Source organism: Chiloscyllium punctatum, chromosome 34 (assembly GCF_047496795.1).
Source record: "Chiloscyllium punctatum isolate Juve2018m chromosome 34, sChiPun1.3, whole genome shotgun sequence".
NCBI classification, from domain to species: Eukaryota; Metazoa; Chordata; class Chondrichthyes; order Orectolobiformes; family Hemiscylliidae; genus Chiloscyllium; species Chiloscyllium punctatum.
Window position 1 is genome coordinate 45,533,320 of NC_092772.1, and position 25,755 is coordinate 45,559,074.

Genomic DNA, 25,755 nt, shown 5'->3' on the forward strand with positions numbered 1-25,755 from the left:
CAGATGCAGAGCTCAGCTCCAAAAGTTAGTGCTTCCAAATAAACCTGTTGGATTATAACCTGGTGGGATTATTAACTAAAACCATCCCAGTGTAACACTGGCTCCAGCGCATCACGGGAAATGTAGTCCGCTAAGGCATTGGGGCGGTGGGTGTTTGTGATTGGACTACAGGTCCCGGCGTGCAATGCGGGCGAGGGGACATGCGCAGATCGGGGAGCGCGGGAGGGCCGCCATCGTTCTGGCGGCGCGGGGACGACGGGAGTTGTCGTCCGACGTGCGGACGCGACTACAGATCCCGTGACGCCGACGCGGGATGCGCAGGCGCACTCTGTTGGTTTTTTTTTGCGCCAAGGGACTACATTTCCCGAGGGGCCGTGCGGCCCGGGGAGCATAGGCGTACTACGCTCCCGGTCGTGATGGGGGTCGAAGGGGAATGTAGTCTTATTCGGGCGTGGGAATGACTACACATCCCGTGACGCCTAGCGGGTGGTGATCGAGCGTTCTACGCTTGGTCTCGCGATGGGGACGACGGGAGATGTAGTCCTCTCGGGGGCTGGGACGGTCGGAGGTGACTACAATTTCCCAAAGTTAAAAATCCCACAACACCAGGTTATAGTCCAACAGGTGTAATTGGAAGCACTAGCTTTCAGAGCGCTGCTCCTTCATCAGGTGGTAGTGGAGGGCTCAATCCTAACACAGAATTTATAGCAAAAGTTTACTGTGTGATGTAACTGAAATTATACATTGAAAAATTGATTGTCTGTCAAGCCTTTCATCTGTTAGAATACAGTGATAGTTTCACTTCTTTCATGTGAGAATCACAAAACCCTTTTTTTAAAAAGGTGCATTCTCGGGTTAGCTGTTAACAATGGTGATAGATTAGATTAGATTACTTTACAGTGTGGAAACAGGCCCTTCGGCCCAACAAGTCCACACCGCCCTGCCGAAGCGTAACCCACCCATACCCCTACATCTACATTTACCCCTTACCTAACACTATGGGCAATTTAGCATGGCCAATTCACCTGACCTGCCGGAGGAAACCCACGCAGACACGGGGAGAACGTGCAAACTCCACACAGTCAGTCGCCTGAGGCGGGAATTGAACCCGGGTCTCAGGCGCTGTGAGGCAGCAGTGCTAACCACTGTGCCACCGTGCCGCCCATGTGATAGCTAGACAATATGTTGAAGGCGTTAGCCCCCTGTGTTCTCTGTCTATATCATGATGTTTAGATTGATTCTAATCTAAAAAGTGAGATAACGGAGTTTTACATAAATTTATGCAGTTTTTGAGCTCAGAGTTCTACATGAATGTAGAGTTCTACATGAAATAACTCTGTTATTTCACTTTTTAGATTAGAATCAGAGTTTTACATAAATTCATGCAGTGTTTGAGCTCAGAGTTCTACATGAATGTGTTGACATAAATTTATGCAGTTTTTGAATGTATTTCAAAAACTGCATGAATTTATGTAAAACTCCGTTTTCTCAATTTTTAGATTAGAATCAATCTAAACATCATGGCAGAGACAACACAGGGGGCTAACACCTTCAACACATTGTCTAGCTATCACCATTGTTAACAGCTAACCCGAGAATGCACTTTTTAAAAAAAGGGTTTTGTGATTCTCACATGAAAGAAGTGAAACTATCACTGTATTCTAACAGATGAAAGGCTTGACAGACAATCAATTTTTCAATGTATAATTTCAGTTACATCACACAGTAAACTTTTGCTATAAATTCTGTGTTAGGATTGAGCCCTCCACTACCACCTGATGAAGGAGCAGCGCTCTGAAAGCTAGTGCTTCCAATTAAACCTGTTGGACTATAACCTGGTGTTGTGGGACTTTGATAATATCCCAGACACCCTTCCTTTGTGGTAGTGCGCAGGCGCGCCGCGCTCAATGCGCCCCGAGGGATGGCGGGAGTTGTAGTCCTCTTGAGGGGGGGAGGTCGGAGATGACTACAAATTCCCAGAATCGCCTTTCCGCGAGGTGCGCTACACTCGATGCGACCAGAGGGACGACGGGAGATGTAGTCCTCCGCGGGGGAAAGAGGACTACAAAGTCCCGGAAACACCTTTCCGCTAGGTGCGCAGGCGCGCTACGCTCGATGCGACCGTAGGGACGACGGGAGATGTAGTCCCGAGCGAGAGCGCGCGGACTACAGATCCCGAGGTGCCGTGCGGGGCATGCGCAGTGAGCGTTTCTCCCCCCCTCCCCCCACACACAGAGAGAGAGAGAGGCGGCGGCGGTGGCGCCCATCCCCCTCCCCTCCCTCAGAGACACACAGAGAGACAGAGAGAGTGACACAGACGGTGGCACAGAGCTCCCCCCACCCTCCCTGTGCCGATGGCGGGCACCGGGCCCGCTCCGATGGCGGTGGCGGGGGCTCGGTGCCGTTTCCCGGGGCGGCCCTGTGACCGGAGGCGGTGGGCGGCGCGGAGGAGGCGCTGGGCGGCGGCTGGAGCCGGAGGAGAGGCCCAGGCTCCGGCCCCGGCCCAGGCCCAGGCCCAGGCCCAGGCCCCGGCCCCGGGCTCCTCCTGCCTCCGGCTCCAGGCCGGACTCCGCAGGTTCCAGCAGCTTTTCGGAGGAGGAGACAGTGAGGAGGAGGAGGAGGAGGAGGAGGAGGTGAGGCGCGCTCCCCCCCCCTCGGCGCTGCTCCGCGCGCGCGCGCACACCGTCCCCGGGCCCGTGCTCTGGGAGCGCGCTCAGACTCGCGCCCTTTGTTCACCCCCCCCCCGGGGGGAGGGGCTTGGGGGTGATCAATGTACCCCTGGGGTGATCAATATCAGTGTGGATTGATCAATATCAGTGTGGAGTGATCAATATCAGTGTGGAGTGATCAATATCAGTGTGGAGTGATCAATATCAGTGTGGAGTGATCAATATCAGTGTGGAGTGATCAATATCAGTGTAGGGTGATCAATATCAGTGTGGAGTGATCAATATCAGTGTAGGGTGATCAATATCAGTGTGGAGTGATCAATATCAGTGTGGAGTGATCAATATCAGTGTGGAGTGATCAATATCAGTGTGGAGTGATCAATATCAGTGTGGAGTGATCAATATCAGTGTAGGGTGATCAATATCAGTGTGGAGTGATCAATATCAGTGTAGGGTGATCAATATCAGTGTGGAGTGATCAATATCAGTGTGGAGTGATCAATATCAGTGTAGGGTGATCAATATCAGTGTGGAGTGATCAATATCAGTGTAGGGTGATCAATATCAGTGTGGATTGATCAATATCAGTGTGGAGTGATCAATATCAGTGTGGAGTGATCAATATCAGTGTGGAGTGATCAATATCAGTGTGGAGTGATCAATATCAGTGTGGAGTGATCAATATCAGTGTAGGGTGATCAATATCAGTGTGGAGTGATCAATATCAGTGTAGGGTGATCAATATCAGTGTGGAGTGATCAATATCAGTGTGGAGTGATCAATATCAGTGTGGAGTGATCAATATCAGTGTAGGGTGATCAATATCAGTGTGGAGTGATCAATATCAGCGTAGGGTGATCAATATCAGTGTCGAGTGATCAATATCAGTGTGGAGTGATCAATATCAGTGTGGAGTGATCAATATCAGCGTAGGGTGATCAATATCAGTGTCGAGTGATCAATATCAGTGTGGAGTGATCAATATCAGTGTGGAGTGATCAATATCAGTGTGGAGTGATCAATATCAGTGTGGGGTGATCAATATCAGCGTGGGGTGATCAATATCAGCGTGGGGTGATCAATATCAGCGTGGGGTGATCAATATCAGCGTGGAGTGATCAATATCAGCGTGGAGTGATCAATATCAGTGTGGAGTGATCAATATCAGTGTGGGGTGATCAATATCAGTGTGGGGTGATCAATATCAGTGTGGGGTGATCAATATCAGAGTGGAGTAATCAATATCAGTGTAGGGTGATCAATATCAGCGTGGAGTGATCAATATCAGTGTGGAGTGATCAATATCAGTGTGGAGTGATCAATATCAGTGTGGGGTGATCAATATCAGTGTGGAGTGATCAATATCAGTGTAGGGTGATCAATATCAGTGTAGGGTGATCAATATCAGTGTGGAGTGATCAATATCAGTGTGGAGTGATCAATATCAGTGTAGGGTGATCAATATCAGCATGGAGTGATCAATATCAGCGTAGGGTGATCAATATCAGTATAGGGTGCTCAATATCAGTGTAGGGTGATCAATATCAGTGTGGAGTGATCAATATCAGTGTGGAGTGATCAATATCAGTGTAGGGTGATCAATATCAGCATGGAGTGATCAATATCAGCGTAGGGTGATCAATATCAGTATAGGGTGCTCAATATCAGTGTAGGGTGATCAATATCAGTGTGGAGTGATCAATATCAGTGTAGGGTGATCAATATCAGTGTGGAGTGATCAATATCAGTGTAGGGTGATCAATATCAGTATAGGGTGCTCAATATCAGTGTGGAGTGATCAATATCAGTGTGGAGTGATCAATATCAGTGTGGAGTGATCAATATCATTGTAGGGTGATCAATATCATTGTAGGGTGATCAATATCAGTGTAGGGTGGTCAATATCAGCGGAGGGTGGTCAATATCAGTGTGGAGTGATGAATATCAGTGCGGAGTGATGAATATCAGTGCGGAGTGATGAATATCAGTGTAGGGTGATCAATATCAGTGTAGGGTGATCAATATCAGTGCGGAGTGCTCAATATCAGTGCGGGGTGCTCAATATCAGTGCGGGGTGATCAATATCAGTATTGGGTGATCAATATCAGTGTGGAGTGATCAATATCAGTATAGGGTGATCAATATCAGTATAGGGTGATCAATATCAGTGTGGAGTGATCAATATCAGTGTAGGGTGATCAATATCAGTATAGGGTGATCAATATCAGTGTGGAGTGATCAATATCAGTGTAGGGTGATCAATATCAGTGTAGAGTGATCAATATCAGTGTAGGGTGATCAATATCAGTGTAGGGTGATCAATATCAGTGCGGAGTGCTCAATATCAGTGCGGGGTGCTCAATATCAGTGCGAGGTGGTCAATATCAGTGCGGGGTGGTCAATATCAGTGCAGAGTGGTCAATATCAGTGCGGGGTGATCAATATCAGTGCGGGGTGGTCAATATCAGTGCGGGGTGGTCAATATCAGTGCGGGGTGGTCAATATCAGTGCGGGGTGGTCAATATCAGTGCGGGGTGGTCAATATCAGTGTGGAGTGATGAATATCAGTGTAGGGTGGTCAATATCAATGCGGAGTGATCAATATCAGTGCGGAGTGGTCAATATCAGTGCGGAGTGATCAATATCAGTGCGGAGTGATCAATATCAGTGCGGAGTGGTCAATATCAGTGCAGGGTGATCAATATCAGTGTAGGGTGGTCAGTATCAATGTTCGGTGATCAATATCGGTGTCGAGTGATCAATATCGGTGTCGAGTGATCAATATCGGTGTCGAGTGATCAATATCAGTATAGGGTGATCAAGATCAGTATAGGGTGATCAATATCAGTGTGGAGAGTTCAATATCAGTGTGGAGTGATCAATATCAGTGTGGAGTGATCAATATCAGTATAGGGTGATCAATATCAGTATAGGGTGATCAATATCAGTGTGGAGTGATCAATATCAGTGTGGAGTGATCAATATCAGTGTGGAGTGGTCAATATCAGTGTAGAGTGGTCAATATCAGTGTAGAGTGGTCAATATCAGTGCAGGGTGGTCAATATCAGTGCCGGGTGGTCAATATCAGTGCCGGGTGGTCAATATCAGTGCGGGGTGCTCAATATCAGTGCGGGGTGCTCAATATCAGTGCGGGGTGCTCAATATCAGTGCGGGGTGCTCAATATCAGTGCGGGGTGCTCAATATCAGTGCGGGGTGGTCAATATCAGTGCGGGGTGGTCAATATCAGTGCGGGGTGGTCAATATCAGTGCGGGGTGGTCAATATCAGTGCGGGGTGGTCAATATCAGTGCGGGGTGGTCAATATCAGTGCGGGGTGGTCAATATCAGTGCGGGGTGATCAATATCAGTATTGGGTGATCAATATCAGTGTGGAGTGATCAATATCAGTGCGGGGTGATCAATATCAGTGCGGGGTGGTCAATATCAGTGCGGGGTGCTCAATATCAGTATTGGGTGATCAATATCAGTGTGGAGTGATCAATATCAGTGCGGGGTGCTCAATATCAGTGCGGGGTGCTCAATATCAGTGCGGGGTGCTCAATATCAGTGCGGGGTGCTCAATATCAGTGCGGGGTGCTCAATATCAGTGCGGGGTGATGAATATCAGTGCGGGGTGATGAATATCAGTGCGGGGTGATGAATATCAGTGCGGAGTGATGAATATCAGTGCGGAGTGATGAATATCAGTGCGGGGTGCTCAATATCAGTGCGGGGTGCTCAATATCAGTGCGGAGTGATCAATATCAGTATAGGGTGGTCAATATCAGTGCGGAGTGATCAATATCAGTGCGGAGTGATCAATATCAGTGCGGAGTGATCAATATCAGTGCGGAGTGGTCAATATCAGTGCAGGGTGGTCAATATCAGTGCAGGGTGATCAATATCAGTGTAGGGTGGTCAGTATCAATGTTCGGTGGTCAATATCGGTGTCGAGTGATCAATATCGGTGTGGGGTGCTCAATATCAGTATAGGGTGGTCAATATCAGTGCGGAGTGATCAATATCAGTGCGGAGTGATCAATATCAGTGCGGAGTGATCAATATCAGTGCGGAGTGATCAATATCAGTGCGGAGTGGTCAATATCAGTGCAGGGTGGTCAATATCAGTGCAGGGTGGTCAATATCAGTGCCGGGTGATCAATATCAGTGTAGGGTGGTCAGTATCAATGTTCGGTGGTCAATATCGGTGTGGAGTGATCAATATCGGTGTGGAGTGATCAATATCGGTGTGGAGTGATCAATATCGGTGTGGAGCGATCAATATCGGTGTGGAGCGATCAATATCGGTGTGGAGCGATCAATATCGGTGTGGAGCGATCAATATCGGTGTGGAGCGATCAATATCGGTGTGGAGTGATCAATATCGGCGTGGAGTGATCAATATCGGCGTGGAGTGATCAATATCGGCGTGGAGTGATCAATATCGGCGTGGAGTGATCAATATCGGCGTGGAGTGATCAATATCGGCGTGGAGTGATCAATATCAGCGTGGAGTGATCAATATCAGCGTGGAGTGATCAATATCAGCGTAGGGTGCTCAATATCAGTGTGGAGTGATCAATATCAGTATAGGGTGCTCAATATCAGTTTCGAGTGGTCAATATCAGTGTTGAGTGGTCAATATCAGTGTCGGGTGGTCAATATCAGTGTCGGGTGGTCAATATCAGCGTAGGGTGATCAATATCAGCGTAGGGTGATCAATATCAGCGTGGAGTGATCAATATCAGTATTGGGTGATCAATATCATTGTGGAGTGATCAATATCATTGTGGAGTGATCAATATCATTGTGGTGTGATCAATATCAGTGTGGTGTGATCAATATCAGTGTGGAGTGATCAATATCAGTGTGGAGTGATCAATATCAGTGTGGAGTGATCAATATCAGTATAGGGTGATCAATATCAGTATAGGGTGGTCAATATCAGCGTAGGGTGGTCAATATCAGTGTGGAGTGATGAATATCAGTGTGGAGTGATGAATATCAGTGTGGAGTGATGAATATCAGTGTGGAGTGATGAATATCAGTGTGGAGTGATGAATATCAGTGTGGAGTGATGAATATCAGTGTGGAGTGATGAATATCAGTGTGGAGTGATGAATATCAGTGCGGGGTGATGAATATCAGTGCGGGGTGATCAATATCAGTATTGGGTGATCAATATCTGTGGAGTGATCAATATCAGTGTGGAGTGATCAATATCAGTATAGGGTGATCAATATCAGTGTGGAGTGATCAATATCAGTGTGGAGTGATCAATATCAGTGTGGAGTGATCAATATCAGTGTGGAGTGATCAATATCAGTGTGGAGTGATCAATATCAGTGTGGAGTGATCAATATCAGTGTGGAGTGATCAATATCAGTGTGGAGTGATCAATATCAGTGTGGAGTGATCAATATCAGTGTGGAGTGGTCAATATCAGTGTAGGGTGATCAATATCAGTGTCGAGTGATCAATATCAGTGCGGGGTGCTCAATATCAGTGCGGGGTGCTCAATATCAGTGCAGGGTGATCAATATCAGTATAGGGTGATCAATATCAGTATAGGGTGATCAATATCAGTGTCGAGTGATCAATAGCAGTGCGGGGTGCTCAATATCAGTGCGGAGTGATCAATATCAGTGTAGGGTGATCAATATCAATGTAGGGTGATCAATATCAGCGTGGAGTGCTCAATATCAGCGTAGGGTGATCAATATCAGCGTAGGGTGATCAATATCAGCGTGGAGTGATCAATATCAGCGCGGGGTGGTCAATATCAGCGCGGGGTGCTCAATATCAGTACAGGGTGGTCAATATCGGTGCGGAGTGGTCAATATCAGCGGAGGGTGGTCAATATCAGTGCAGAGTGGTCAATATCAGTGCAGAGTGGTCAATATCAGTGCAGAGTGATCAATATCAATATAGGGTGCTCAATATCAGTGTCGAGTGCTCAATATCAGTGTAGAGTAATCAATATGAGTGTCGGGCGGTCAATATGAGTGTCGGGCGGTCAATATGAGTGTCGGGCGATCAATATGAGTGTAGGGCGATCAATATCGGTGTAGGGCGGTCAATATCGGTGTGGAGCGGTCAATATCGGTGTAGGGTGGTCAATATCAATATAGATCAATATCAGTGTAGAGTGATCAATATCAGTGTAGGGTGGTCAATATCTGTGTATGATGATCAATATCTGTGTAGAGTGATCAATATCAGTGTAGAGTGATCAATATCAGTATTGGGTGATCAATATCAGTATAGAGTGTTCAGTATCAGTATCGGGTGATCAATATCGGCATTGGGTGATCGATATCAGTATGGGGTGATCAATGTCAGTATCGGGTGATGAATATCAGTATAGAGTGATCAATATCATTGTCGGTTGATCAATATCAACATTGGGTGATCAATGTCAGTATAGGGTGATCAATGTCAGTATAGGGTGATCAATGTCAGTATAGGTGGTCAATGTCAGTATAGGGTGATCAATGTCAGTGTAGGGTGATCAATGTCAGTATAGGTGGTCAATGTCAGTGTAGGGTGATCAATGTCAGTATAGGTGGTCAATATCAGTATCGAGTAATCAATATCAGCATTGGGTGGTCAATATCAGCATTGGGTGATCAATAACAGTATAGGGTGATTAATATCAGCATTGGGTGGTCAATGTCAGTATCGAGTAATCAATATCAGTGCAGGGTGGTCAATATCAGTATAGGGTGGTCAATATCAGTATCGGGTGATCGATATCAGTATTGGGTGATCGATATCAGTATGGGGTGGTCAATGTCAGTATAGGGTGATCAATATCAGTATGGGGTGATCAATATCAGTATAGGGTGGTCAATATCAGTTTAGGGTGGTCAATATCAGTTTAGGGTGGTCAATATCAGTTTAGGGTGGTCAATATCAGTATAGGGTGGTCAATATCTGTATAGGGTGGTCAATATCTGTATAGGGTGGTCAATATCAGTTTAGGGTGGTCAATATCAGTTTAGGGTGGTCAATATCAGTTTAGGGTGGTCAATATCAGTTTAGGGTGGTCAATATCTGTATAGGGTGGTCAATATCTGTATAGGGTGGTCAATATCTGTATAGGGTGGTCAATATCCGTGCGGGGTGATGAGTATCAGTACAGGGTGGTCAATATCAGTATAGGGTGGTAATATCCGTGCGGAGTGATCAGTTTCAGTGTAGGGTGGTCAGTGTCAGTATAGGGTGGTCATTGTCAGTATCGAGTGATCAATATCAGTATCGGGTGGTCAATATCAGTATTGAGTGATCAGTGTCAGTGTAGGGTGATCAGTATCAGTGTAGGGTGATCAATATCAGTGTAGAGTGGTCAGTATCAGTGTAGAGTGGTCAGTATCAGTGTAGAGTGGTCAGTATCAGTGTAGGGTGATCAGTGTCAGTGTAGGGTGATCAGTATCAGTGTAGAGTGGTCAGTATCAGTGTAGAGTGGTCAGTATCAGTGTAGGGTGATCAGTATCAGTGTGGGGTGATCAGTGTCAGTGTAGGGTGATCAGTGTCAGTGTAGGGTGATCAGTGTCAGTGTAGGGTGATCAGTGTCAGTGTGGGGTGATCAGTGTCAGTGTAGGGTGATCAGTGTCAGTGTAGGGTGATCAGTGTCAGTGTAGGGTGATCAGTGTCAGTGTGGGGTGATCAGTGTCAGTGTAGGGTGATCAGTGTCAGTGTAGGGTGATCAGTGTCAGTGTAGGGTGGTCAGTGTCAGTATAGGGTGGTCATTGTCAGTATCGAGTGATCAATATCAGTATCGGGTGGTCAATATCAGTATTGAGTGATCAGTGTCAGTGTAGGGTGATCAGTATCAGTGTAGGGTGATCAATATCAGTGTAGAGTGGTCAGTATCAGTGTAGAGTGGTCAGTATCAGTGTAGAGTGGTCAGTATCAGTGTAGGGTGATCAGTGTCAGTGTAGGGTGATCAGTATCAGTGTAGAGTGGTCAGTATCAGTGTAGAGTGGTCAGTATCAGTGTAGGGTGATCAGTATCAGTGTGGGGTGATCAGTGTCAGTGTAGGGTGATCAGTGTCAGTGTAGGGTGATCAGTGTCAGTGTAGGGTGATCAGTGTCAGTGTAAGGTGATCAGTATCGGTGTAGGGTGATCAGTGTCAGTGTAGGGTGATCAGTGTCAGTGTAGGGTGATCAGTGTCAGTGTAGGGTGATCAGTGTCAGTGTAGGGTGATCAGTGTCAGTGCGGGGTGATCAGTGTCAGTGCGGGGTGATCAGTATCAGTGTAGGGTGATCAGTGTCAGTGCGGGGTGATCAGTATCAGTGTAGGGTGATCAGTATCAGTGTAGGGTGATCAGTGTCAGTGTAGGGTGATCAGTGTCAGTGTAGGGTGATCAGTGTCAGTGTAAGGTGATCAGTGTCAGTGTAGGGTGATCAGTGTCAGTGTAGGGTGATCAGTGTCAGTGTAGGGTGATCAGTGTCAGTGTAGGGTGATCAGTGTCAGTGTAGGGTGATCAGTGTCAGTGTAGGGTGATCAGTGTCAGTGTAGGGTGATCAGTGTCAGTGTAGGGTGATCAGTATCAGTGTAGGGTGATCAGTATCAGTGTAGGGTGATCAGTATCAGTGTGGGGTGATCAGTATCAGTGTTGGGTGATCAGTATCAGTGTAGGGTGATCAGTGTCAGTGTAGGGTGATCAGTGTCAGTGTAGGGTGATCAGTATCAGTGCGGGGTGATCAGTATCAGTGCAGGGTGATCAATATCAGTGCAGGGTGATCAGTGTCAGTGTAGGGTGATCAGTATCAGTGTGGGGTGATCAGTATCAGTGTGGGGTGATCAGTATCAGTGTTGGGTGATCAGTATCAGTGTAGGGTGATCAGTGTCAGTGTAGGGTGATCAGTGTCAGTGTAGGGTGATCAGTATCAGTGCGGGGTGATCAGTATCAGTGCAGGGTGATCAATATCAGTGTAGGGTGATCAGTGTCAGTGTAGGGTGATCAGTATCAGTGTGGGGTGATCAGTATCAGTGTGGGGTGATCAGTATCAGTGTAGGGTGATCAGTATCAGTGTGGGGTGATCAGTATCAGTGTGGGGTGATCAGTGTCAGTGTAGGGTGATCAGTGTCAGTGCGGGGTGATCAGTGTCAGTGCGGGGTGATCAGTATCAGTGCGGGGTGATCAGTATCAGTGTAGGGTGATCAGTATCAGTGTAGGGTGGTCAGTATCAGTGCGGGGTGATCAGTGTCAGTGTAGGGTGATCAGTGTCAGTGTAGGGTGATCAGTATCAGTGTAGGGTGATCAGTATCAGTGTAGGGTGATCAGTATCAGTGTAGGGTGATCAGTATCAGTGTGGGGTGATCAGTACCAGTGTTGGGTGATCAGTATCAGTGTAGGGTGATCAGTGTCAGTGTAGGGTGATCAGTGTCAGTGTAGGGTGATCAGTATCAGTGCGGGGTGATCAGTATCAGTGCAGGGTGATCAATATCAGTGCAGGGTGATCAGTGTCAGTGTAGGGTGATCAGTATCAGTGTGGGGTGATCAGTATCAGTGTGGGGTGATCAGTATCAGTGTTGGGTGATCAGTATCAGTGTAGGGTGATCAGTGTCAGTGTAGGGTGATCAGTGTCAGTGTAGGGTGATCAGTATCAGTGCGGGGTGATCAGTATCAGTGCAGGGTGATCAATATCAGTGTAGGGTGATCAGTGTCAGTGTAGGGTGATCAGTATCAGTGTGGGGTGATCAGTATCAGTGTGGGGTGATCAGTATCAGTGTAGGGTGATCAGTATCAGTGTGGGGTGATCAGTATCAGTGTGGGGTGATCAGTGTCAGTGTAGGGTGATCAGTGTCAGTGCGGGGTGATCAGTGTCAGTGCGGGGTGATCAGTGTCAGTGCGGGGTGATCAGTATCAGTGCGGGGTGATCAGTATCAGTGTAGGGTGATCAGTATCAGTGTAGGGTGGTCAGTATCAGTGCGGGGTGATCAGTGTCAGTGTAGGGTGATCAGTGTCAGTGTAGGGTGATCAGTATCAGTGTAGGGTGATCAGTATCAGTGTAGGGTGATCAGTATCAGTGTAGGGTGATCAGTATCAGTGTAGGGTGATCAGTGTCAGTGTAGGGTGATCAGTGTCAGTGCAGGGTGGTCAATATCAGTGCGGGGTGCTCAATATCATTGCAAGGTGCTCAATATCAGTGCGGGGTGCTCAATATCAGTGCGGGGTGCTCAATATCAGTGCGGGGTGCTCAATATCAGTGCGGGGTGCTCAATATCAGTGCGGGGTGCTCAATATCAGTGCGGGGTGCTCAATATCAGTGCGGGGTGATCAATATCAGTATAGGGTGATCAATATCAGTGCAGGCCTCTCAATATCAGTGCGGGGTGCTCAATATCAGTGCGGAGTGCTCAATATCAGTGCGGAGTGCTCAATATCAGTGCGGAGTGCTCAATATCAGTGCGGAATGGTCAATATCAGTGCAGGGTGGTCAGTATCAATGTTCGGTGGTCAATATCGGTGTCGAGTGATCAATATCGGTGTCGAGTGATCAATATCGGTGTCGAGTGATCAATATCGGTGTGGGGTGCTCAATATCGGTGTGGGGTGCTCAATATCGGTGTGGGGTGCTCAATATCAGTGCGGAGTGATCAATATCAGTATAGGGTGCTCAATATCAGTGTAGGGTGGTCAGTATCAATGTTCGGTGGTCAATATCGGTGTCGAGTGATCAATATCAGTGTAGAGTGATCAATATCAGTGTGGGGTGCTCAATATCAGTGCGGAGTGATCAATATCAGTGTCGGGTGGTCATTATCAGTGTCGGTTGATCAGTATCAGTGTAGGGTGGTCAGTGTCAGTGTAGGGTGATCAGTGTCAGTGTAGGGTGATCAGTGTCAGTGTAGGGTGATCAGTGTCAGTGTAGCGTGATCAGTGTCAGTGTGGGGTGATCAGTGTCAGTGTAGGGTGATCAGTATCAGTGTAGGGTGATCAGTGTCAGTGCGGGGTGATCAGTGTCAGTGTAGGGTGATCAGTGTCAGTGTAGGGTGATCAGTATCAGTGTAGGGTGATCAGTGTCAGTGTAGGGTGATCAGTGTCAGTGTAGGGTGATCAGTATCAGTGTAGGGTGGTCAGTGTCAGTGTAGGGTGGTCAGTATCAGTGTAGGGTGATCAGTGTCAGTGTAGGGTGATCAGTGTCAGTGTAGGGTGATCAGTATCAGTGTAGGGTGATCAGTGTCAGTGTAGGGTGATCAGTGTCAGTGCGGGGTGATCAGTGTCAGTGCGGGGTGATCAGTGTCAGTGTAGGGTGATCAGTGTCAGTGTAGGGTGATCAGTGTCAGTGTAAGGTGATCAGTATCAGTGTGGGGTGATCAGTGTCAGTGTAGGGTGATCAGTGTCAGTGTAGGGTGATCAGTGTCAGTGTAGGGTGATCAGTATCAGTGTAGGGTGATCAGTGTCAGTGTAGGGTGATCAGTGTCAGTGTAGGGTGATCAGTATCAGTGTAGGGTGATCAGTATCAGTGTGGGGTGATCAGTGTCAGTGTGGGGTGATCAGTATCAGTGCGGGGTGATCAATATCAGTGTAGGGTGATCAGTGTCAGTGTAGGGTGATCAGTATCAGTGTGGGGTGATCAGTATCAGTGTGGGGTGATCAGTATCAGTGTTGGGTGATCAGTATCAGTGTAGGGTGATCAGTGTCAGTGTAGGGTGATCAGTGTCAGTGTAGGGTGATCAGTATCAGTGCGGGGTGATCAGTATCAGTGCAGGGTGATCAATGTCAGTGTAGGGTGATCAGTGTCAGTGTCGGGTGATCAGTATCAGTGTGGGGTGATCAGTATCAGTGTGGGGTGATCAGTATCAGTGTGGGGTGATCAGTATCAGTGTGGGGTGATCAGTATCAGTGTAGGGTGATCAGTGTCAGTGTAGGGTGATCAGTGTCAGTGAAGGGTGATCAGTGTCAGTGCGGGGTGATCAGTATCAGTGTAGGGTGATCAGTGTCAGTGTAGGGTGATCAGTGTCAGTGTAAGGTGATCAGTGTCAGTGCGGGGTGATCAGTGTCAGTGTGGGGTGATCAGTATCAGTGTAGGGTGATCAGTATCAGTGTAGGGTGGTCAGTATCAGTGTGGGGTGATCAGTGTCAGTGTTGGGTGATCAGTGTCAGTGCGGGGTGATCAGTGTCAGTGTAGCGTGATCAGTATCAGTGCGGGGTGATCAGTGTCAGTGCGGGGTGATCAGTGTCAGTGTAGGGTGATCAGTGTCAGTGTAGGGTGATCAGTGTCAGTGTAGGGTGATCAGTGTCAGTGTAGGGTGATCAGTATCAGTGTAGGGTGATCAGTATCAGTGTAGGGTGATCAGTATCAGTGTAGGGTGATCAGTATCAGTGTAGGGTGATCAGTGTCAGTGTAGGGTGATCAGTGTCAGTGTAGGGTGGTCAATATCAGTGCAGGGTGCTCAATATCAGTGCGGGGTGCTCAATATCAGTGCGGGGTGCTCAATATCAGTGCGGGGTGCTCAATATCAGTGCGGGGTGCTCAATATCAGTGCGGGGTGCTCAATATCAGTGCGGGGTGATCAATATCAGTGCGGGGTGATCAATATCAGTATAGGGTGATCAATATCAGTGCAGGCCTCTCAATATCAGTGCGGAGTGCTCAATATCAGTGCGGAGTGCTCAATATCAGTGCGGAGTGCTCAATATCAGTGCGGAGTGGTCAATATCAGTGCAGGGTGATCAATATCAGTGTAGGGTGGTCAGTATCAATGTTCGGTGGTCAATATCGGTGTCGAGTGATCAATATCGGTGTCGAGTGATCAATATCGGTGTGGGGTGCTCAATATCGGTGTGGGGTGCTCAATATCAGTGCGGAGTGATCAATATCAGTATAGGGTGCTCAATATCAGTGTAGGGTGGTCAGTATCAATGTTCGGTGGTCAATATCGGTGTCGAGTGATCAATATCGGTATCGAGTGATCAATATCAGTGTAGAGTGATCAATATCAGTGTGGGGTGCTCAATATCAGTGCGGAGTGATCAATATCAGTGTCGGGTGGTCATTATCAGTGTCGGTTGATCAGTATCAGTGTAGGGTGGTCAGTGTCAGTGTAGGGTGGTCAGTGTCAGTGTAGGGTGATCAGTGTCAGTGTAGGGTGATCAGTGTCAGTGTAGGGTGATCAGTATCAGTGTAGGGTGATCAGTGTCAGTGTAGGGTGATCAGTATCAGTGTAGGGTGATCAGTGTCAGTGTAGGGTGATCAGTGTCAGTGTAGGGTGATCAGTGTCAGTGTGGGGTGATCAGTGTCAGTGTAGGGTGATCAGTGTCAGTGTAGGGTGATCAGTGTCAGTGTAGGGTGATCAGTGTCAGTGCGGGGTGATCAGTGTCAGTGTAGGGTGATCAGTGTCAGTGTAGGGTGATCAGTATCAGTGTAAGGTGATCAGTATCAGTGTGGGGTGATCAGTGTCAATGTTCGGTGGTCAATATCGGTGTCGAGTGATCAATATCGGTGTCGAGTGATCAATATCGGTGTGGGGTGATCAATATCGGTGTGGGGTGCTCAATATCGGTGTGGGGTGCTCAATATCGGTGTGGGGTGCTCAATATCAGTGCGGAGTGATCAATATCAGTATAGGGTGCTCAATATCAGTGTAGGGTGGTCAGTATCAATGTTCGGTGGTCAATATCGGTGTCGAGTGATCAATATCGGGGTCGAGTGATCAATATCAGTGTAGAGTGATCAATATCAGTGTGGGGTGCTCAATATCAGTGCGGAGTGATCAATATCAGTGTCGGGTGGTCATTATCAGTGTCGGTTGATCAGTGTCAGTGTAGGGTGGTCAGTGTCAGTGTAGGGTGATCAGTGTCAGTGTAGGGTGATCAGTGTCAGTGTAGGGTGATCAGTATCAGTGCGGGGTGATCAGTATCAGTGTAGGGTGATCAGTGTCAGTGTAGGGTGATCAGTGTCAGTGTAGGGTGATCAGTGTCAGTGTGGGGTGATCAGTGTCAGTGTAGGGTGATCAGTATCAGTGCGGGGTGATCAGTATCAGTGTAGGGTGATCAGTATTAGTGTAGGGTGATCAGTGTCAGTGTAGGGTGATCAGTGTCAGTGTAGGGTGATCAGTGTCAGTGCGGGGTGATCAGTGTCAGTGTTGGGTGGTCAGTATCAGTGCAGGGTGATCAGTGTCAGTGCGGGGTGATCAGTATCAGTAGGGTGATCAGTGTCAGTGTAGGGTGATCAGTGTCAGTGTAGGGTGATCAGTGTCAGTGTAGGGTGATCAGTATCAGTGTAGGGTGATCAGTGTCAGTGTAGGGTGATCAGTGTCAGTGTAGGGTGATCAGTGTCAGTGTAGGGTGATCAGTGTCAGTGTGGGGTGATCAGTGTCAGTGTAGGGTGATCAGTGTCAGTGTAGGGTGATCAGTGTCAGTGTAGGGTGATCAGTGTCAGTGTAGGGTGATCAGTGTCAGTGTAGGGTGATCAGTGTCAGTGTAGGGTGATCAATATCAGTGTAGGGTGATCAGTATCAGTGTAGGGTGATCAGTGTCAGTGTAGGGTGATCAATATCAGTGTAGGGTGATCAGTGTCAGTGTAGGGTGATCAGTATCAGTGTTGGGTGATCAGTGTCAGTGTAGGGTGATCAGTATCAGTGTAAGGTGATCAGTATCAGTGTGGGGTGATCAATATCAGTATAGGGTGATCAATATCAGTGCAGGCCTCTCAATATCAGTGCGGAGTGCTCAATATCAGTGCGGAGTGGTCAATATCAGTGCGGAGTGGTCAATATCAGTGCGGAGTGGTCAATATCAGTGCGGAGTGGTCAATATCAGTGCAGGGTGATCAATATCAGTGTAGGGTGGTCAGTATCAATGTTCGGTGGTCAATATCGGTGTCGAGTGATCAATATCGGTGTCGAGTGATCAATATCGGTGTCGAGTGCTCAATATCGGTGTGGGGTGCTCAATATCGGTGTGGGGTGCTCAATATCAGTGCGGAGTGATCAATATCAGTATAGGGTGCTCAATATCAGTGTAGGGTGGTCAGTATCAATGTACGGTGGTCAATATCGGTGTCGAGTGATCAATATCGGTGTCGAGTGATCAATATCAGTGTAGAGTGATCAATATCAGTGTGGGGTGCTCAATATCAGTGCGGAGTGATCAATATCAGTGTCGGGTGGTCATTATCAGTGTCGGTTGATCAGTATCAGTGTAGGGTGGTCAGTGTCAGTGTAGGGTGATCAGTGTCAGTGTAGGGTGATCAGTGTCAGTGTAGGGTGATCAGTGTCAGTGTAGGGTGATCAGTGTCAGTGTAGGGTGATCAGTGTCAGTGTAGCGTGATCAGTGTCAGTGTGGGGTGATCAGTGTCAGTGTAGGGTGATCAGTATCAGTGTAGGGTGATCAGTGTCAGTGCGGGGTGATCAGTGTCAGTGTAGGGTGATCAGTGTCAGTGTAGGGTGATCAGTATCAGTGTAGGGTGATCAGTGTCAGTGTAGGGTGATCAGTGTCAGTGTAGGGTGATCAGTATCAGTGTAGGGTGGTCAGTGTCAGTGTAGGGTGATCAGTATCAGTGTAGGGTGATCAGTGTCAGTGTGGGGTGATCAGTGTCAGTGTAGGGTGATCAGTGTCAGTGTAGGGTGATCAGTATCAGTGTAGGGTGATCAGTGTCAGTGTAGGGTGATCAGTGTCAGTGTAGGGTGATCAGTGTCAGTGTGGGGTGATCAGTGTCAGTGTAGGGTGATCAGTGTCAGTGTAGGATGATCAGTGTCAGTGTAGGGTGATCAGTATCAGTGTAGGGTGATCAGTGTCAGTGTAGGGTGATCAGTGTCAGTGCGGGGTGATCAGTGTCAGTGCGGGGTGATCAGTGTCAGTGCGGGGTGATCTGTGTCAGTGCGGGGTGATCAGTGTCAGTGTAGGGTGATCAGTATCAGTGTAAGGTGATCAGTATCAGTGTGGGGTGATCAGTGTCAATGTTCGGTGGTCAATATCGGTGTCGAGTGATCAATATCGGTGTCGAGAGATCAATATCGGTGTGGGGTGATCAATATCGGTGTGGGGTGCTCAATATCGGTGTGGGGTGCTCAATATCGGTGTGGGGTGCTCAATATCAGTGCGGAGTGATCAATATCAGTATAGGGTGCTCAATATCAGTGTAGGGTGGTCAGTATCAATGTTCGGTGGTCAATATCGGGGTCGAGTGATCAATATCGGGGTCGAGTGATCAATATCAGTGTAGAGTGATCAATATCAGTGTGGGGTGCTCAATATCAGTGCGGAGTGATCAATATCAGTGTCGGGTGGTCATTATCAGTGTCGGTTGATCAGTGTCAGTGTAGGGTGGTCAGTGTCAGTGTAGGGTGATCAGTGTCAGTGTAGGGTGATCAGTGTCAGTGTAGGGTGATCAGTATCAGTGCGGGGTGATCAGTATCAGTGTAGGGTGATCAGTGTCAGTGTAGGGTGATCAGTGTCAGTGTAGGGTGATCAGTGTCAGTGTGGGGTGATCAGTGTCAGTGTAGGGTGATCAGTATCAGTGCGGGGTGATCAGTATCAGTGTAGGGTGATCAGTATTAGTGTAGGGTGATCAGTGTCAGTGTAGGGTGATCAGTGTCAGTGTAGGGTGATCAGTGTCAGTGCGGGGTGATCAGTGTCAGTGTTGGGTGGTCAGTATCAGTGCAGGGTGATCAGTGTCAGTGCGGGGTGATCAATATCAGTGTAGGGTGATCAGTATCAGTAGGGTGATCAGTGTCAGTGTAGGGTGATCAGTATCAGTGTAGGGTGATCAGTGTCAGTGTAGGGTGATCAGTATCAGTGTAGGGTGATCAGTGTCAGTGTAGGGTGATCAGTGTCAGTGTAGGGTGATCAGTGTCAGTGTAGGGTGATCAGTGTCAGTGTAGGGTGATCAGTGTCAGTGTAGGGTGATCAGTGTCAGTGTAGGGTGATCAGTGTCAGTGTAGGGTGATCAGTGTCAGTGTAGGGTGATCAGTGTCAGTGTAGGGTGATCAATATCAGTGTAGGGTGATCAGTGTCAGTGTAGGGTGATCAATATCAGTGTAGGGTGATCAGTGTCAGTGTAGGGTGATCAGTATCAGTGTAGGGTGATCAGTATCAGTGTAGGGTGATCAGTATCAGTGTAAGGTGATCAGTATCAGTGTGGGGTGATCAATATCAGTATAGGGTGATCAATATCAGTGCAGGCCTCTCAATATCAGTGCGGAGTGCTCAATATCAGTGCGGAGTGCTCAATATCAGTGCGGAGTGGTCAATATCAGTGCGGAGTGGTCAATATCAGTGCAGGGTGATCAATATCAGTGTAGGGTGGTCAGTATCAATGTTCGGTGGTCAATATCGGTGTCGAGTGATCAATATCGGTGTCGAGTGATCAATATCGGTGTCGAGTGATCAATATCGGTGTGGGGTGCTCAATATCGGTGTGGGGTGCTCAATATCAGTGCGGAGTGATCAATATCAGTATAGGGTGCTCAATATCAGTGTAGGGTGGTCAGTATCAATGTACGGTGGTCAATATCGGTGTCGAGTGATCAATATCGGTGTCGAGTGATCAATATCAGTGTGGGGTGATCAATATCAGTGTGGGGTGCTCAATATCAGTGCGGAGTGATCAATATCAGTGTCGGGTGGTCATTATCAGTGTCGGTTGATCAGTATCAGTGTAGGGTGGTCAGTGTCAGTGTAGGGTGATCAGTGTCAGTGTAGGGTGATCAGTGTCAGTGTAGGGTGATCAGTGTCAGTGTAGGGTGATCAGTGTCAGTGTAGCGTGATCAGTGTCAGTGTGGGGTGATCAGTGTCAGTGTAGGGTGATCAGTATCAGTGTAGGGTGATCAGTGTCAGTGCGGGGTGATCAGTGTCAGTGTAGGGTGATCAGTGTCAGTGTAGGGTGATCAGTATCAGTGTAGGGTGATCAGTGTCAGTGTAGGGTGGTCAGTGTCAGTGTAGGGTGATCAGTATCAGTGTAGGGTGATCAGTGTCAGTGTGGGGTGATCAGTGTCAGTGTAGGGTGATCAGTGTCAGTGTAGGGTGGTCAGTGTCAGTGTAGGGTGGTCAGTGTCAGTGTAGGGTGGTCAGTATCAGTGTAGGGTGATCAGTGTCAGTGTAGGGTGATCAGTGTCAGTGTAGGGTGATCAGTGTCAGTGTAGGGTGATCAGTGTCAGTGGAGGGTGATCAGTGTCAGTGTAGGGTGATCAGTATCAGTGTAGGGTGATCAGTGTCAGTGCGGGGTGATCAGTGTCAGTGCGGGGTGATCAGTGTCAGTGCGGGGTGATCAGTGTCAGTGCGGGGTGATCAGTGTCAGTGCGGGGTGATCAGTGTCAGTGTAGGGTGATCAGTGTCAGTGCGGGGTGATCAGTGTCAGTGCGGGGTGATCAGTGTCAGTGCGGGGTGATCAGTGTCAGTGCGGGGTGATCAGTGTCAGTGTAGGGTGATCAGTATCAGTGTAAGGTGATCAGTATCAGTGTGGCGTGATCAGTGTCAATGTTCGGTGGTCAATATCGGTGTCGAGTGATCAATATCGGTGTCGGGTGATCAATATCGGTGTCGAGAGATCAATATCGGTGTGGGGTGATCAATATCGGTGTGGGGTGCTCAATATCGGTGTGGGGTGCTCAATATCGGTGTGGGGTGCTCAATATCGGTGTGGGGTGCTCAATATCAGTGCGGAGTGATCAATATCAGTATAGGGTGCTCAATATCAGTGTAGGGTGGTCAGTATCGGTGTCGAGTGATCAATATCGGTGTCGAGTGATCAATATCAGTGTAGAGTGATCAATATCAGTGTGGGGTGCTCAATATCAGTGCGGAGTGATCAATATCAGTGTCGGGTGGTCATTATCAGTGTCGGTTGATCAGTATCAGTGTAGGGTGGTCAGTGTCAGTGTAGGGTGATCAGTGTCAGTGTAGGGTGATCAGTGTCAGTGTAGGGTGATCAGTGTCAGTGTAGGGTGATCAGTATCAGTGCGGGGTGATCAGTATCAGTGTAGGGTGATCAGTATCAGTAGGGTGATCAGTGTCAGTATAGGGTGATCAGTATCAGTAGGGTGATCAGTGTCAGTGTGGGGTGATCAGTGTCAGTGTAGGGTGATCAGTATCAGTGTAGGGTGATCAGTGTCAGTGTAAGGTGATCAGTGTCAGTGTGGGGTGATCAGTATCAGTGTAGGGTGATCAGTATCAGTGTGGGGTGATCAGTATCAGTGTGGGGTGATCAGTGTCAGTGTGGGGTGATCAGTGTCAGTGTAGGGTGATCAGTGTCAGTGTAGGGTGATCAGTGTCAGTGTAGGGTGATCAGTGTCAGTGTGGGGTGATCAGTGTCAGTGTGGGGTGATCAGTGTCAGTGTAGGGTGATCAGTGTCAGTGTAGGGTGATCAGTGTCAGTGTAGGGTGATCAGTGTCAGTGTAGGGTGATCAGTGTCAGTGTAGGGTGATCAGTGTCAGTGTAGGGTGATCAGTGTCAGTGTAGGGTGATCAATATCAGTGTAGGGTGATCAATATCAGTGTAGGGTGATCAGTATCAGTGTAGGGTGATCAGTGTCAGTATAGGGTGATCAATATCAGTGTAGGGTGATCAGTGTCAGTGTAGGGTGATCAGTATCAGTGTTGGGTGATTAGTGTCAGTGTAGGGTGATCAGTGTCAGTGCGGGGTGATCAGTGTCAGTGTAGGGTGATCAGTATCAGTGTAGGGTGGTCAGTGTCAGTGTAGGGTGATCAGTATCAGTGTAAGGTGATCAGTATCATTGCGGGGTGATCAGTGTCAGTGCAGGGTGATCAGTGTCAGTGTAGGGTGATCAGTATCAGTGTAGGGTGATCAGTATCAGTGTAGGGTGATCAGTGTCAGTGTAGGGTGATCAGTGTCAGTGTAGGGTGGTCAGTGTCAGTGTAGGGTGATCAGTATCAGTGTGGGGTGATCAGTATCAGTGTAGGGTGATCAGTATCAGTGTAGGGTGATCAGTATCAGTGTGGGGTGATCAGTGTCAGTGTAGGGTGATCAGTGTCAGTGTAGGGTGATCAGTGTCAGTGTAGGGTGATCAGTGTCAGTGTAGGGTGATCAGTGTCAGTGCGGGGTGATCAGTGTCAGTGTGGGGTGATCAGTGTCAGTGTAGGGTGATCAGTGTCAGTGTAGGGTGATCAGTGTCAGTGTAGGGTGATCAGTGTCAGTGTAGGGTGATCAGTGTCAGTGTAGGGTGATCAGTGTCAGTGCGGGGTGATCAGTATCAGTGTGGGGTGATCAGTGTCAGTGTAGGGTGATCAGTGTCAGTGTAGGGTGATCAGTGTCAGTGTAGGGTGATCAGTGTCAGTGTAGGGTGATCAGTGTCAGTGCGGGGTGATCAGTATCAGTGTGGGGTGATCAGTGTCAGTGTAGGGTGATCAGTGTCAGTGTAGGGTGATCAGTGTCAGTGTAGGGTGGTCAGTGTCAGTGTAGGGTGATCAGTATCAGTGTAAGGTGATCAGTATCATTGCGGGGTGATCAGTGTCAGTGTAGGGTGATCAGTATCAGTGTAGGGTGATCAGTATCAGTGTAGGGTGATCAGTGTCAGTGTAGGGTGATCAGTGTCAGTGTAGGGTGGTCAGTGTCAGTGTAGGGTGATCAGTATCAGTGTGGGGTGATCAGTATCAGTGTAGGGTGATCAGTGTCAGTGTAGGGTGATCAGTATCAGTGTGGGGTGATCAGTGTCAGTGTAGGGTGATCAGTGTCAGTGTAGGGTGATCAGTGTCAGTGTAGGGTGATCAGTGTCAGTGTAGGGTGATCAGTATCCGTGTAGGGTGGTCAGTGTCAGTGTAGGGTGATCAGTATCAGTGTAAGGTGATCAGTATCAGTGCGGGGTGATCAGTGTCAGTGCGGGGTGATCAGTGTCAGTGTAGGGTGATCAGTATCAGTGTGGGGTGATCAGTATCAGTGTAGGGTGATCAGTATCAGTGTAGGGTGATCAGTATCAGTGTGGGGTGATCAGTGTCAGTGTAGGGTGATCAGTGTCAGTGTAGGGTGATCAGTGTCAGTGTAGGGTGATCAGTGTCAGTGTAGGGTGATCAGTGTCAGTGTAGGGTGATCAGTATCCGTGTAGGGTGGTCAGTGTCAGTGTAGGGTGATCAGTATCAGTGTAAGGTGATCAGTATCATTGCGGGGTGATCAGTGTCAGTGCAGGGTGATCAGTGTCAGTGTAGGGTGATCAGTATCAGTGTAGGGTGATCAGTATCAGTGTAGGGTGATCAGTGTCAGTGTAGGGTGATCAGTGTCAGTGTAGGGTGGTCAGTGTCAGTGTAGGGTGATCAGTATCAGTGTGGGGTGATCAGTATCAGTGTAGGGTGATCAGTATCAGTGTAGGGTGATCAGTATCAGTGTGGGGTGATCAGTGTCAGTGTAGGGTGATCAGTGTCAGTGTAGGGTGATCAGTGTCAGTGTAGGGTGATCAGTGTCAGTGTAGGGTGATCAGTATCCGTGTAGGGTGGTCAGTGTCAGTGTAGGGTGATCAGTATCAGTGTAAGGTGATCAGTATCAGTGCGGGGTGATCAGTGTCAGTGCGGGGTGATCAGTGTCAGTGTAGGGTGATCAGTGTCAGTGTAGGGTGATCAGTATCAGTGTGGGGTGATCAGTGTCAGTGCGGGGTGATCAGTGTCAGTGTAGGGTGATCAGTATCAGTGCGGGGTGATCAGTGTCAGTGCGGGGTGATCAGTGTCAGTGTAGGGTGATCAGTGTCAGTGTAGGGTGATCAGTATCAGTGTAAGGTGATCAGTGTCAGTGTAGGGTGATCAGTGTCAGTGTAGGGTGATCAGTGTCAGTGTAGGGTGATCAGTGTCAGTGTAGGGTGGTCAGTATCAGTGTGGGGTGATCAGTATCAGTGTAGGGTGATCAGTGTCAGTGTAGGGTGATCAGTGTCAGTGTTGGGTGATCAGTATCAGTGTAGGGTGATCAGTGTCAGTGTAGGGTGATCAGTGTCAGTGTAGGGTGATCAGTGTCAGTGTAGGGTGATCAGTGTCAGTGTAGGGTGATCAGTGTCAGTGTAGGGTGATCAGTGTCAGTGTGGGGTGATCAGTGTCAGTGCGGGGTGATCAGTATCAGTGTAGGGTGATCAGTGTCAGTGTAGGGTGATCAGTGTCAGTGTAGGGTGATCAGTGTCAGTGTAGGGTGATCAGTGTCAGTGTAGGGTGATCAGTATCAGTGTAAGGTGATCAGTGTCAGTGTAGGGTGATCAGTGTCAGTGTAACGTGATCAGTGTCAGTGTGGGGTGATCAGTGTCAGTTTAGGGTGATCAGTGTCAGTGTTGGGTGTTCCGTGTCAGTGTAAGGTGATCAGTATCAGTGTGGGGTGATCAGTGTCAGTGTAGGGTGGTCAGTATCAGTGTAGGGTGATCAGTATCAGTGTAAGGTGATCAGTGTCAGTGTAGGGTGGTCAGTATCAGTGTAGGGTGATCAGTATCAGTGTGGGGTGATCAGTATCAGTGTGGGGTGATCAGTGTCAGTTTAGGGTGATCAGTGTCAGTGTTGGGTGTTCAGTGTCAGTGTAAGGTGATCAGTATCAGTGTGGGGTGATCAGTGTCAGTGCGGGGTGATCAGTATCAGTGTAGGGTGATCAGTATCAGTGTAAGGTGATCAGTGTCAGTGTAGGGTGATCAGTATCAGTGTAGGGTGATCAGTGTCAGTGCGGGGTGATCAGTATCAGTGTAGGGTGATCAGTGTCAGTGTAGGGTGATCAGTGTCAGTGTAGGGTGATCAGTATCAGTGTAAGGTGATCAGTGTCAGTGCGGGGTGATCAGTGTCAGTGCGGGGTGATCAGTGTCAGTGTAGGGTGATCAGTGTCAGTGTAGGGTGATCAGTGTCAGTGTGGGGTGATCAGTGTCAGTGTAGGGTGATCATTGTCAGCGTAGGGTGGTCAATATCAGCGTAGGGTGGTCAATATCTACACAGTGATCCATATCTGTATGGGGTGGTCAGTATCTGTGTAGAGTGGTCAATATCTCTATGGGATGATCAATATCTGTACAGGGTGGTCAATATCCGTATGGGGTCAATGTTTATATAGAGTGGTCAATGTCCGTACGGGCTGATCAATATCTGCACGGGGCGATCAGAATCTGTATAGAGTGATCAAATCCGTATGGATCAATATCTGTATAGAGTGATTAATGTTTGTACGGG

At 48.1% G+C, this 25,755-nt stretch overlaps 1 protein-coding gene across 3 annotated transcripts in view; it reads left to right on the plus strand.

Annotated features, from left to right (window-relative positions):
- Positions 1 to 2,230: 2,230 nt before the first annotated feature.
- The window catches only part of LOC140458809 (histone-lysine N-methyltransferase 2B-like), a 122,155-nt gene continuing 98,630 nt past the window's right edge, over positions 2,231 to 25,755 (plus strand). For 2 of the 3 annotated variants that reach the window (XM_072553459.1, XM_072553457.1), the window contains exon 1: positions 2,231 to 2,634. In XM_072553459.1, the coding sequence (XP_072409560.1) occupies positions 2,355 to 2,634 (280 nt within the window). In that variant the 5' untranslated portion in view covers positions 2,231 to 2,354. The remainder of the gene's footprint in view (positions 2,635 to 25,755) is intronic. The other variant, XM_072553456.1, reaches the window with a different exon arrangement.